Source organism: Ammodytes marinus (genome assembly GCF_949987685.1).
Source record: "Ammodytes marinus genome assembly, chromosome: 14".
Taxonomy (NCBI): domain Eukaryota; kingdom Metazoa; phylum Chordata; class Actinopteri; order Uranoscopiformes; family Ammodytidae; genus Ammodytes; species Ammodytes marinus.
In genome coordinates this window covers 28,930,338-28,944,138 of record NC_137218.1, presented here as the reverse complement: position 1 = coordinate 28,944,138, position 13,801 = coordinate 28,930,338, and the positions used below count along the sequence as shown (strand labels likewise).

General features: G+C 43.3%; 1 protein-coding gene across 1 annotated transcript; it reads left to right on the top strand.

The window, feature by feature from the left end:
- The first annotated feature begins 1,504 nt into the window (after positions 1–1,504).
- On the top strand, positions 1,505–10,366 carry zbtb21 (zinc finger and BTB domain containing 21). The gene is made up of 2 exons (XM_080041611.1): positions 1,505–1,605; positions 5,304–10,366. The coding sequence occupies exon 2, from the start codon at positions 5,306–5,308 to the stop codon at positions 8,381–8,383; it is 3,078 nt and encodes a 1,025-aa protein (XP_079897737.1). The 5' UTR covers positions 1,505–1,605; positions 5,304–5,305; the 3' UTR covers positions 8,384–10,366.
- Positions 10,367–13,801: the final 3,435 nt, after the last annotated feature.

Below are 13,801 nucleotides of genomic sequence, written 5' to 3'. Positions count from 1 at the left end.
CTCCATCCATCTTTCCATCAACTCTGACCAGCTTCCCTGTACCTGCTGAAGAAAAGGACCCCCATAGCATGATGCTGCCACCACCATGTTTCTCAGTGAGGATGGTGTGTATAGGGTTTTAGTTTCCGCCACACATTGCATTTTGCATTCAGACCAAAAACTTCAAGTTTGGTCTCATCTGAATATGCTGTGTCCCCCGCATAGTTTGTGGCAAGGGTTGGAGGAAGGTGCTCTGGTCAGATGAGACCAAAAAGGAAGTTTCATCCTATACACACACCATCTCTACCGTGAAACAAGGTATGAAATGACATGAGTAAAGGCTGTTACATACTCCGCGAGAAGAAAGAACAAAGTTCTCGGTGACAGAGCTGCGAGAAGAAAATTACGTCATTTTCTTCTCTCAGCTCTTGTTTAGCTGTTCTCGCAGCTTGTTCTCGACACATCACCCGGGCCGAACTTTCTTCTCGCAGCTTGTCCGAGAACTATTGTGTGATTGGTCAGTCTGAAGTCAATGAGGAAAGCGAAGTGAAATCAGCTGGCGCTACTGAGTCAATTACCATGGTAACAATGCGCCGCGGTGAGGAGTTCGGCAGTTGAGTTCTCGTGAAGTATGTAATGTCAGACCAGAAAGAACTTCTCGCAGCTCTGTCACCGAGAACTTTGTTCTTTCTTCTCGCGGAGTATGTAACAGCCTTCAGGGGGGCTGAATACTTATGCACGCCACGCTTTTCAGTTTTTTATTTCTAAAAAAAAATTTAAACCATATATAATTTTCATTCCACTTCACAATGATGCACCACCTTGTGTTGGTCTATCACATGAAATCCCCAAAAAATAAATGTACGTGTGTGGTTGTGACGTGACAATGTGGAAAATTCTAAGGGGTATGAATACTTTTGCAAGGCACTGTATACTTTTAACCAGCAGTGCCACACCTGAGTCATGAGACTGTTGCCAGGTGCTGACAAGGCTTTCCAGGCCCCGAAGAACAAATAAACATAGCAACAGTGAGTCCCCAGTGAGTGCCAGTAATAACACAAACCTACTGCTAGCTATAGTGACTTCCATTCAGTCATTCCTCATTAGTTTCATTGGGGTCAGACAGTTTAAAAGTAACAAATGCCATCTCCTCTGTAGTTGTATACACAAATGTTTTAAAACATAAAGGATATATTTTTAAATTTGCTAAAAGTGTTTTTGTAGGCATATTGACAGTGTTAACATCAAATGAAATGAAAGATAAGGAATAAAGAAACCTGTCCCTGGCCAGTACACTGTAACACATGATATCAAGCTAAATAGAGCTACAAACTATACATATTTGATTGAAAAAAGAATGGTTCATTTTGCTACATGTAGAATAACTCCAGTTAGAAACATTTGGCTACGAAAAAAAATATGACCTGCCCCTTTAAATTAGCCTCAGTGACAAGTCTTCCGCCAGCCTATCAGAGCGCAGCGCACGTGACGAGCGTTCTTTGCGATGACCTCATCCCTGGTGTGGGATGACGTCAAATTCAAGATGGATGGAATCACGACCAGCGCGCAGAAATCAACACAACACTGAATAAAGTCCCGGCTGTGTGGATATAGTCGACGGGCAGGGTAAGTGTTCACAAACCAGCAAAACTTACTGTTCAACTGAATGAGCAAGGGGGGCTGAGAGACATAGTTGGTAGAGTGCTGTTATAAGGAGAAGCTTTTTCCTTTTCCTCCCTGACGTAACTCGAAAGGGGGGGGGGTGCGCTGTGAAGACCTGACGAGCCACAACCTGTTTAGCAGACAGAAGCTGCGCCGTGTCAGGCCGGGTCAAGCCGTTTTTGGAATAAAAAAACCCCCAAAAACCAGCTCTTCACTGTGGGGTAGCGGACCCCACACTGCCAACAGCTTCTCTGTCTGCAACCACTGTGTTTTCATTGCGGGATTACCGCGGCGGTATCCATCGAAACGCGCTCAACTTTTTCCTGTCTTGATTTTAACCGTTTTAACGTTCAAACGACACGGTCCGCTGCCTTGGTCGTTATACTACACAAATAATAAAGGCACACGTGTGACGTATTTCTAAACTGAAAGCGGCGTTTCTGTTGGAGAAGTTGTCTGTCATGAGATTTTGAGCCACGTCTCACGGATGATCTAATGCCGAAAGGCTCACTCGACTTCCTCATAGAAAACTGACACAACTGAACGTTCCCTGTTGCTGTGTTGGCTTGACAAAAAGTTCTGAGATGATAAAGCTACTGAGCGGATGCTAGTTTTTTGATGAATGAATGAAGCCTCTGCCCAAGAACACGTTATGTTAAAGTGTCAAACCCGCCAACAGAAGTGGCATGCCTTCCGGTCATAGTTTTCAGAATAAACGTTGTTTTTGAGAAAGTTAGGATTGTGAAAAAAAACTAGCCTATACAATGACCTAGAAGGCCTGAGTGTAAGTGAAGACTGAAGAGTAAATGTTTCTTGTATTTAGAACCGGTAGGCTAACTCCAATGCACCAATTTCCACATAATGAACAGTTGTTTCGCACAATTGTTCTAACAGTGAAAACAGTGCAAAACAAATTGACTGAACTGCTTTCTCACTACTAGATATATGTAGCCTTTTTATACTCAGTTACCAACTAGGCTATTGTCCCCCACAATAGCTTTACCTTCATTTAGCAATAACTACAGGCTGATAATTTATAGGCTAATATAATGATCTAAAATGATCATTATAACCATCAGAAGGTGCCATTTATTGCTGGCCTGGTGTCTTATTTCTCGTTTCCACTGAGCAGCACAGTTCTTTTCGTCACGGCACGATTCAGCAGGGCACGGTAACCCTAGTGGCTTGTGTTTCCACTGCAGACAGTACCCTTACTTGGATGGAGGTGTTAATGCCGGACAGTCAGAGTAGTCTATGGGTCTGGGGCCGGTTTGTAAATGGTGTTGATAGGGCACGTCTTTTGATAGCATTAAATGTAAGGGCATGATTTATTTATGTCAAGGAGCAGGGTGGATAGGCAGTTGCATTGTAGTGTTGACAGTTGTGGTGGCAGGAGTCAAGGAGCTTTAAACTTCCTTTGTTTTTTTTATTCAGTGATTGCTTGGTCATAGACCACTATGGTTGCGTTCCGAATCGCATACTCTTTCTTTTTTCTATTCTACATACTACATCCGACGATAAAAATAATCTAGTTAGGATGCAGTAGACATACTATTGGGACATACTTTTCTCTCTTATTTCATCATAACATTGCGCCTTGATCTTGCCTCTTGCTTTTATATCCGTCGCATCCCCGTTTGTTTTCATAACATGGACCTATAGGCTTCGTCGATGTTACGTCACTTCACGTGCGCACTGGATTGTGGGTCAGAATCGCCCAAATAGGATGCACTTTTCAACACTAACAATCTTGGCCGCATGAAGTAGACCATCCGGGTATTCTAACCATCCTAAATCTGGCCACAAGAATCGGGACATCCTAAATCTTTTTTCTACATACTATATAGTAGAAAGTATGCGATTCGGAACGCAACCTTAGACTCGACTTAAAGTGAATAAACAAATTGGTCGGGATGTTTAGAGGTGCAGATCAGGTCGTATACCTTTTTCTCTCTCTCTGTCTCACGGTCGCGTATGTAACGTTACTCGCGTGTCCGCGCGTGACAAATCTTGCACATTATTTTAGTTTGTTGTGAGTCTGAAGTGTTTTCAGACTACACAATTAGTTTTACCTTTTATTCTCATCATCTAGAAGTTTTTCACCCCGGCAATGCGCCACATTTCCCTCCTACTCTCTGGACCAGCCGATAGCAAAATTATCAAGTGAGGGAGGGGCCGAGCAAGCGCACCGCTCGGCTGAAAGGGTTCGCTGCATTTACAAGCCTGCATGCCCCGGCGTGCGGAACAATGATAGTTTAGTAACGATTATTTTGTTTTCATGATTGAGGGAAGCCGTAATAGTAATCGAAAATGAAATTCAAGTTATTGTCCAACCCCTCAAGAAGGATGACTTAAATTGGGCTGAATTTGGAGAGGTTTTAAATAGCTATATTTATTCTCAATCTTTATCATTTTGGCGCTCCTGATTTTCCTTTGGCGCTGGATAAATCCGTTTTGGCGGGCGCCAAAATGTTCTCTATGCAGGAAAAACCCTGTCCTTACGTCGTTCGTACACTGCTGAAATCGATTGCTCAGAGTTCGACTTTCCATTTCCTGCTCATTTCATGCGCAGCTGCATGACAACACTATATTATAAAACGTATTGCAGTCTTTGCGAATAAAAGATTGCTAGAAATCCTTCTAGGTCGAAACATTTATTTAACACTAGAAGCGCCAGCGTTCTCATATGCTGCGTAATCAAATCTACCCGTGCATTTCTAGTGTAATATAAAGTCACAAATTAGTTTGTTTAATCATCATCTGTGTTTTGGACCTCTTGTTTTATAATCTAAGTATCTTTAAGAACACTAATCACGTTTCGTGGTGGGTCAGTAATGAAACTGAAAGTATATATAATATCGCCAATAGCTTGCCCTATATATGTCAATAAAAACAGACGGCCAAAACAGCGTCCAAATGAGCTAAAATACAATAAACAGTAACATAGCACACTTATTTTAAGGTAAGCTAACGTTTACATGTTTTGAGGCGGAGTATCCGACGCACTCTGCCCGGCTGCTGTCAGCTGAGCCGGACGAGCCGTGTGGAACACAGTGCGGAGGTTCTAGTGTTAACCATGGTCGAACATACCACCATAGCCTATAGGCTACTGATTTAAAAAAAGATGTAGAAAATATAGAAACAGCGGAGGAGATTAAGATTAAGATTGTTTCCAGCAATTTCAGGGTGGCTTTTTATTGTGGACAGTCTAAGGCACACCTGTGCACTAATCATGATGTCAGATCAGCATCTTGATGTGGCACACAGTGGGATGGATTATCTCATCAAAGCAGAAGTGCTCACTATCACACATTTAGACAGATTTGTGAACAATGTTTGAGAGAAATGGTACAATTGTGTATCTGGAATGAATTTTAGATCATTAAGTCCATCTCATGAAAAATGGGAGCAAAAACAAAAGTGTTGCGTTTATATTTTTGTTGAGTGTATACGCATGTGGTTGTTGTATCTGAAAATAGTATATGAATTGTTAAAATATGCAATACTGCTGTAGAATCAAGTTGTTTTGGGTCATAATTTTACATCTGCATGTGCTTGTTGTTCATGCCCATCTCTGTGACAAACTCATTTTGGGCTATTTATAACTTATAACTTTTTGTATTTACATTTGTGCATTAAAATGTAATCCTCTTGTCTTTCAGCCATGGAGAGCCTAGTGCATTACAGCAATCCCTCTCATGCCCTCTCAGTGTTGGGGCTTTTGAATGAGCAGCGCCTGCGGGGCCAGATGTGTGACGTAGTCCTGGTTGTGGGGGACCAGAGGTACCAGGCCCATAAGAGTGTTCTGGCTGCCAGCAGTGAGTATTTCCAGTCCCTCTTCACACGGATGGACGCAGACTCACTGAAAGTTGTAAACCTGGACTTCTGTGAGCCCGACGCCTTCGAGATTGTTCTGAATTACATTTACTCCTCCTCACTCTTCGTGGACAAAGGCAGCCTGGTAGCCATTCAAGAGCTGGGCTACAGCCTCGGAATCCCTTTCCTCACCAACATTGTGTCGTCAAGACCACATGCATCCTACTGTGTGTCTAGAAAAAGGCTTTCGTTCTCAGAAGGGGAAGAGACCGACGTCCAGACAAGGAGCGTCATTGTATGTCGGGTCCGGAATGACACAGCCCATCCCTCCCGCTCAAGTTATCCAAGAAAAACATCAGACAGACCATCGTCTCCCAACTCTACCCGAGAGCCAGCTCAGCCGCCATCAGCAAACAACTCCTATGAACCAGTCAGAAACTCTGAATCCATCAGCAGGAAATCATCTGAACATGGTGAATCTGCAGAAAGGAAGTCCACCTTCTCATACTCCTCCATTTTAAAAGGGAATCCATCTCACATCACATTGATTAGGCCCCAGCTGACCTCATCCGTGTCCTTCAGTGAAGTTGGAGTGCAGCACAGCAGGCTGCATTCTGGCACTGACCAGGATACTAAAGAGGAATATGAGGAGCAGGAGCGCCACTATCACACCAAAGTGTCCTATCAGGGTCGGGCCACTGAGACAAGCCAGAGCATCGACCGGAGCGGGCCGCTCATAAAAAGCCTACTCCGAAGATCCCTATCCATGGACAGCCCCGTCCCAGTCTTCTCACCCACACTGGAGCTCAAAGGTCTGCAAAACCGTGAACACTCCGTTGTCAAAATGGCTTCGAAATCATGTGGGCCGCCAACATCTGGTCACAATGGCAACTCAAAAAGAACTTCTCCACTGGTTTTCGGGTCCAAGTACCCCAGCAGGTATGATGAAGAAACTCAGGTAGAAAAAGAGGTCAGTGTAAAAGCTGAGCCCAGCAGTCCTCTGGCTGACCCAATGGATCTTGTTCGAATCGCAGTCGGAGATGCTTTGCCGGTCAACCTTAAAGACTTGCAAACAAATTACGACCAAGTATCCAGGCCAGACTACAATTATTTTGGGAAAAGAAAGGTCAGGCCGGACAACAGAAGGTACCCATTCAAGAAGGGTAAAATATTTAAAGAACACCCCCCAACACCTGATGAGAACCTGTCAGAGATAGTTCCTCATGGTGTCGGCAGCGACTCCAATGAGAACAGTGGGGAGCTGCCTCAGCACAAGATTTTCAAATGCTGGAACTGTTTAAAGGTGTTCAGGTCTAGTGCTGGACTGCATCGCCATGTAAATATGTACCACAACCCTGAGAAACCTTATGCTTGCGACATTTGCCACAAGCGCTTCCATACCAACTTCAAAGTGTGGACTCACTGCCAAACTCAGCACGGTGTTCTACAAAACCCAGCCTCGTCCTCCAGCTCCTCTGTTCTGGATGAGAAGTTTCAAAAGAAGCTGATCGATATTGTCCGAGAGAGGGAAATTAAGAAAGCCTTGCTTTGGAAGTTAAAGAGGAATAAGCAGGGTGTGCAGTCTCCTGCCATCACCAAAAAGAAATCAAGGCCCAGCTTCATATGTCCTTACTGTGGGAAAGTATTTGTGTTCCAGTCTCAGTACAGGCAGCATTTAAGGACACATCCTGCTGAAAAAGCTGAACAGGACACTGCCAACGAGAGCATCCTCTACCCGGAACAGGATGAGATCATTCAACAGAAGTACACGGACGCTGAAGTTTACTCCTGTCGACTTTGTAATATGAAGCTGTCTTCACTGTTCGAACAGGGCGACCATGAGAGGGGCTGCCGACACGCAACTGTGTGCCCCTACTGTGGCCTCCGCTTCTCAAGTCCAACTGTCAAGAAGGACCACGAGGCACATTGTAAGTACAAGAAACTGACGTGTCTGGAATGCATGCGGACCTTCAAGTCCTCCTTCAGCATATGGCGCCACCAGGTGGAAGTCCACAACCAAAACATGATGACTGTTAGAGAGCAGATTCAGCTACAGCAACAGGAGGACAATGAAGACACGGCTGAAATGCTCATAGAGCAGCATTACAGTGATGAGCCTCTAGCCACTGGGAGTTCCAGAGAGAACATCAGTTACAGTGACTCTTCCGGTCCACCCATGTATGATTCAGAGGAGGATTCTTTGTCCTATGTGCCTGAGGACCTGAGCATGGGCCACCACGGCCAGCTAGTAGTGAAGGAAGAGCCATTGGAGGAGGCTGTGAGTGAGAGGGAGAGCGCAGAGGCTGCCACAACTGGGCCAGAGGAACCCGGCGTGTGGCCTTGCGAGAAATGCGGCAATCTTTTCAGCTCTCGCAAAGACCTAGAACGACACCAGGAGCTGCTGTGCCACATCAAACCGTTTATCTGTCACATCTGCAACAAAGCCTTCAGGACCAACTTCCGCCTTTGGAGCCACTTCCAGTCCCACATGTCGACCGCTAACGAACCCGGAGCCAAAGAGATGGACAGACAGCCCTCCCCTCTGTCTCCTTCCCCTCCCACAACCCCTCAAAGCTTGGAGCGGCCCTCCCCACAGGCCTCAGTGCTCAAATCCACCCCCCAGGCAGTGGCGCCAGCTGCTGTGGCAATGGAGGAGGATTCCAGCTGCCCAGAGCTCTGCAGCTCATTGGGGAGCAAGACGCCTAAGCCTGAACTGGAACGGCAAGCCAGCTCCCACAGCCCTCTGTCTAGGTCAAACAGCATGGAGAATCCAGGCGGCCCTCAGGAATCGGACACACTCTTTTACCACGCCCCGTCCCTCTCTGCCCTGACGTTTAAGAGACAGTTCATGTGCAAACTCTGTCACAGGACCTTCAAGACAGCCTTCAGTCTCTGGAGCCACGAGCAGAGTCATGGCCACATATAAGCATCAGACAAGTTCTACTGGTGCATCTCTCATGAGAGAGGATCCTTAATATTAGAATCATGACACCTCAGCCTACAAAATGAAGACTTTGAATGTATAGTTTATTTGCTTGCCTCCAATGTCATGTATTAAAGTGGCCATGTTCATTAGAGGTGTACACGTGAATGTGCAATCAAGTGCTAGATTCCTCTGTGAGACGAGGTGATTATTAAAAGTGGTTTATTTTCCTTTTAAAAATAGGCATCTATCTATTTTAAACCTATTTAAGTTGTCTACTTGTATTTCTCTATCTTGTTGTGTTTTGAGAAAACAAGGTACAGAGTTGCACCCGTCATAACTTCAGACATACCGCTTTTGTCTGAAAGGTACAGTGAAAAAGGAACAACCATATACATTGTTTTCTCAGTGTGGAAAAAGTGCTTTAAATTTTTCGCAGGCTGTAGTTGAATTAAGAGTAGTAGTCTTTATATCAGATCTATCTTGAAGTGAGTGATATCCATTAAGATCATATTGGTGGCCTCAACAATGTATTCAATATGCACTTTGTTTTTACAGTTTGATTCTGTTATAAGAGGACATAGTACAGAAAGTGTGATTAGACCTTTCACTAGCTGAGGTTTTAGGCTGCAGAAGAACAAATGATAAATAGGCCCAATACCTTCTGTTTTGTTCTCTCATATTTGCGTTTCCTTTTTGCCTTTGTGCCAATTGTTAACTGAAGTTATTGAATGAGACCTGCAGTGTAGAGACAGTAGAGAAGTTACATCACATACTGTACATCACACAACTTTGGTCTAGGCATTTCTGTAGGCAGCCTTGATCAATTAACATAATTCATTCAGGACTTAGCATTTATTTTCCTAATCACTAGCCTGGTTAAAACAAATGAATGAAACAGTGCAATCATCAGTCAAACAGGTAAATGACTAACTTTTTGTAAATGTTGCTGAAAAAAGTAATTTTTTAAAGGTGCTCAGACCAGATTACTGGTAAAATTGATCAAAAGTGTCAGTGAAAATAATTGGCTCGGTTGATTAGATGGTGTCCTAAATACATTATTCAAGTATTTCATTTGGCTCATTACATCATCATATAGAAATCAATTTTAAATATTTTCAGCAAGTAAACCTTCAGGGTCAAATTTTAAAAGGTGCACTGCAGCATAGTAATGTAATTTTTGGTTATACTCCAGTTATAAATATGAAATTATAATATAACCTTGTGCATGTTAGACTTAGTGATAGTTTCTCTATCTGCCACCCCAGTGTAACACCAGTGTTATGTAAATACTCATCCTGATGGGATTTTGGCTGTTACACACTTGGTAATTAACCAAGCGTTACAGTGCTTCGATGGCCTTATGCAACTTTAACATTATTTTGTTGAATACTATTTTACATAAAAGCACAAAAGATTTTCCGAAGACTTATGACTCAGGCCTTTCACAGTGGTAAAGTCAAGAAGAGGAAGGCAAGAGAAGGCAAATCTATTATTCTATGAATGGTCAGAGAGTGTTCCTGGTTCCTAGAGATTAATATTAAAATATTGTGTTTTGATTGTATTCCAGTTCTTTCACAATTGTATTATTGTACAAGTATAAACTTCTGCTTTGGCTTGATGGATTAGAACTTTGTCATAAATTATTCTGATGGCTAATTGCTAATATATGGGAGATGTTGCATTCAAAGAGTGCTCCACACAAACTATGGGAATTTGATTCCCACTGAAAGAGAAACACGAGCTGCATTGTGATGCTAAATTCTTTGGAGAAATTCTGTATTGATAATAGTGCTCTTAATTTCTTGTGATAAAAACTTTAGGAACATTTCAAAGAAAGAATTAGATTAGTGTATATGGAGGTGTTTTTAATCTTCCATTTTGTACCCAATTTGTTAGTAAACAAAAGTTTGATCTTTTTATTATTCCTGTGCTTTCACTGCAATAATGAATATTTGTATCAGCATTGGTTGCATTATTGTTGCTTTTGGAGACTTGCATCTGTTTTGTGTTTTAATTTTTTTCTACAGTTTTTGTGCTTTATTTCTGTAATAAAGAGTAACAATTGAGTATATATACAACCATAAATGGTATTTGAATTACTTTAGAGTTAAACCACACTGATGCTAATTGAAACCCTAATCAGACATTTAACTGCGTTTGGATGACTTTCCATAACCCTGGCCTGTGAGCTTTTTTAACTTTCTGAAACTGATGCGTTGGGACTTTGATTTGAATCTTTACACTGATACACTTTTACTTAAACCAAATTTAACTTTCTGGATTTACTGCCTCTTCGTCATCAACAAAACACTGTTTCCACTTAGACATGCTTCCTCAGTACTTTAAAGAAGATTTCAGGGTGTATTCACACATGCCGTGTTTAGTTTGGTTGAAACAAACTCAGATGCACTTCCGCCTTCGGTGCGCATCTTTCAGACGTGTGAATACAGCAATCGCACTCGGGGGCGGACCAAACGAGCGCTCCGAGACCCAGCTGAAGAGGTAGTCTCGGTGTGCTTCCATACGCACTCTGCTGCAGTTCGTTTGTGGTGTGAATTTGTCCGCACTCGATCAGACCCAATTGCAGGAAGCACTGTGCCTTTTCTTTTTTAATAAATCGCAGTCAGCTTCACATCATGGGAAAGTGTTGTTGTCGCCATTGTTAGGAAGATTAGTTGTGGTTTGACCGGGAGCCCCGAGCGAATGTATTACGTCTGATAGACAGGACGCGTAAACATGCTGATGTGTTCAGCGATCAGATGAAGGAGAGGGGAGCGTCTCCCGCACAGTGACAACAGGTTCACGCTGTGCTTTGTATGAAGTGCGTTTTTATTTTGCCTCCCGACCGTCAATACTATCCACCCCGTGTCAGTTTGGAGCTTAGCCGCGCCGAACTCACAACCAGCTGACACACGCCCGCGCGTCCAGCAGCAAAAATACAGTAAATATTATGTTTCACATCATAGGCTACAAGCCACACATTGACACACAGGCCCACATATTATAACCATATGAAACAACAATAATTTTATGTTTTTTTATTTTATTTATAGGCTAGATGTAGGCCTATTTATTTTTATTATTTTTAACCCTATCGTATCAGTTATTTATTTATTTATTTATTCGGACAATTCCACACAATACACAATTTTCTCTTGCAAATATTCATACATCATACTTTGTGTTGTCCGAAAGGAGACGGAAGAAGCTAAAGGCTTATCAGGTCCCGCCCCCATGTTCATCAAATTCGGATTCAGATACACAGTTACTGTTACAGAAAATAAAAATAAAACAAACAAAAAACATTTTTTTTTTATATATATATAGCTATATAGCTATATATATATATATATATATATATATATATATATATATACACACACAATTTTATTTATTTATTTTTTTAAGAATCTGCAGTCCAATACACAGTCAATTTTAATCTAATTGCTTCAGCTTTTAAGATCAGTTCAGCACAGTTCAGTTTTTCTGTGACAATGCCAAGTGTATAATATTAAGTGTGAAGTGGCCTTGTATTTGGCCTCTTCCATTACTTAACTGGTAGTCTATACACTTCTGCAAAAGTATTCAAAAACAAGTCTGTCTGCTGGCCTGTATTATTCCTTACAATATTGTTATGAAAGTGACATTGACATTGTGCTCAGGTTATTAGTCTGTAATTTTCAATAATTTTTTAAACATAATTTGCTTTGAAATTGCGCAAACTGCAACTCCCTGTGACAACTTCATCAAGGAAGGGGAGAACGGGGTAATCTGAGCCACTTTTTACATTTGCTCCCCTCTAAGGGAGCTAAAATGATTTATCACTCAAATTTACACATTTCCCATTAATTCAGGATGTTTCCTAGAAATGGGCATTAGCAGAATTTGTTCAAGACAAAGGGCAGTGAAAATATGATTGTTTTAAAAAAAGTTGTCATGTGGCTCACTTTACCCCAGCTGTGGGCTAAACTGATCCACTTACTTTTTCCACTCTGAAACTACCATAACAACACATATTGTAACAGTAAGAATCCTGAAAGCTAGCCACACATTCCCGAACTAATGTCGGACTAGTAAAAGAATGATGGGGTTTGGTCAATTAAGCAAAGCTAATTTTCTAAACACTTGAAAGTAACTCTGACCGAAATCAAATACAACATATTATAATTCAAAAGGTTTTAATAAGATTCAAATGAAAGATAGAACCAGTTAGATTAGAACACAGTCTGGGGGTCAGAACACAGGACCATTAGAGCCAGCTAGTGTCTGGGGGTCAAAGCATAGGAAAATCAGGACCAGCGAGAACAGGGTTGGCTGGCGCAGTCGTCCCAGTCGGAGGTGTGTCGACAGACCCTGCGTTCTCTTCCAGTGATCTGATTCCAGGCCGGGAACCTCTGTGGTACCCCGTGCCAATAGCTTCAACCACATGCAGGTGGACAATCAAGGGGCCAGTGCTTCTCAGCACATTCTGAACAGCGCCATAACACTGCGCTACAGCTGCATTTCAGGCGCCAGGAGGTCGGCGTCCAGCCTCCGCCCTCCCCCAGAGTCCTTGGGGGTGCTACTCGATGCTCGGTAGGTTCTACTCAACCGAAGTTCAGGTACCAGGAGGTGGGGCGGGTTTGCCCCGTTCTGGACTAAGACGGCGGAATCAGTGCCTCACGATTCTTCCTTTCCCCATGCTGCGTGTTGCAGGGGTCCTCCAGTCTATCGCTCGGGCGGACTGGGTTGTGTCATAGCCCTGAAAGATGCTACTTTCAAGTCCCTACTGCCCAATGTTACAGGTGGTCCTCCCCTTTGCATTTCTGGGCAAGGTGTCCAGTTCAGGGTTCTTCCGTTTGGGCCGTCCCTGGCCCTGCGTATATTAAACAGTGTGTGGCAGCATCCCTGCCACCATTACAGCTCAGCTGGTGCTCGACTCGGCGGCCATGTGAGCCTGCCTTTCTCCGGAGTGCATAGCTACCGTTCAGCAGCTACTACAGCACTTCATGCAATGGAGGCTGCTGGAATACAGCCTCTTCCTTCGACTGATAAGTATGCTGACCTCAGCATTATCTAATTATCATTATCTAAGCTGTCCAAGTTCCAGGTGTCCGGAACACAGCGATAGAAAAGGGCCACCCCCGGGGAGTGGAGACTCCATTCGGAGGTGGTAGGCATGATTGGGAAGTATGGCAGGGCAGTGGCCTATCTCTTTGCTTCCGAAGAGATGACCCACTGTCCCCCTGGGTTCTCCTAGATGGAGAGGACCAGTCCCCTAAGGCAGGATGCTCTGGCTAATGCTTAGCCAGTCAGCCTGCTTTATGCATTTCCTCCTATTCTTTGTTACTGGCAACACTGGAGGGGGTCCAGCATTGCAGTTACAGCCTACGTTTGGTGGCTCCACATTGGCCAGGAAGACCATGGATCCCAGCGTTG

Bases quoted from the DNA above. Each gene is read 5' to 3' on its own strand.
- zbtb21 (XM_080041611.1), top strand. From the start codon at position 5,306: ATGGAGAGCCTAGTGCATTACAGCAATCCCTCTCATGCCCTCTCAGTG.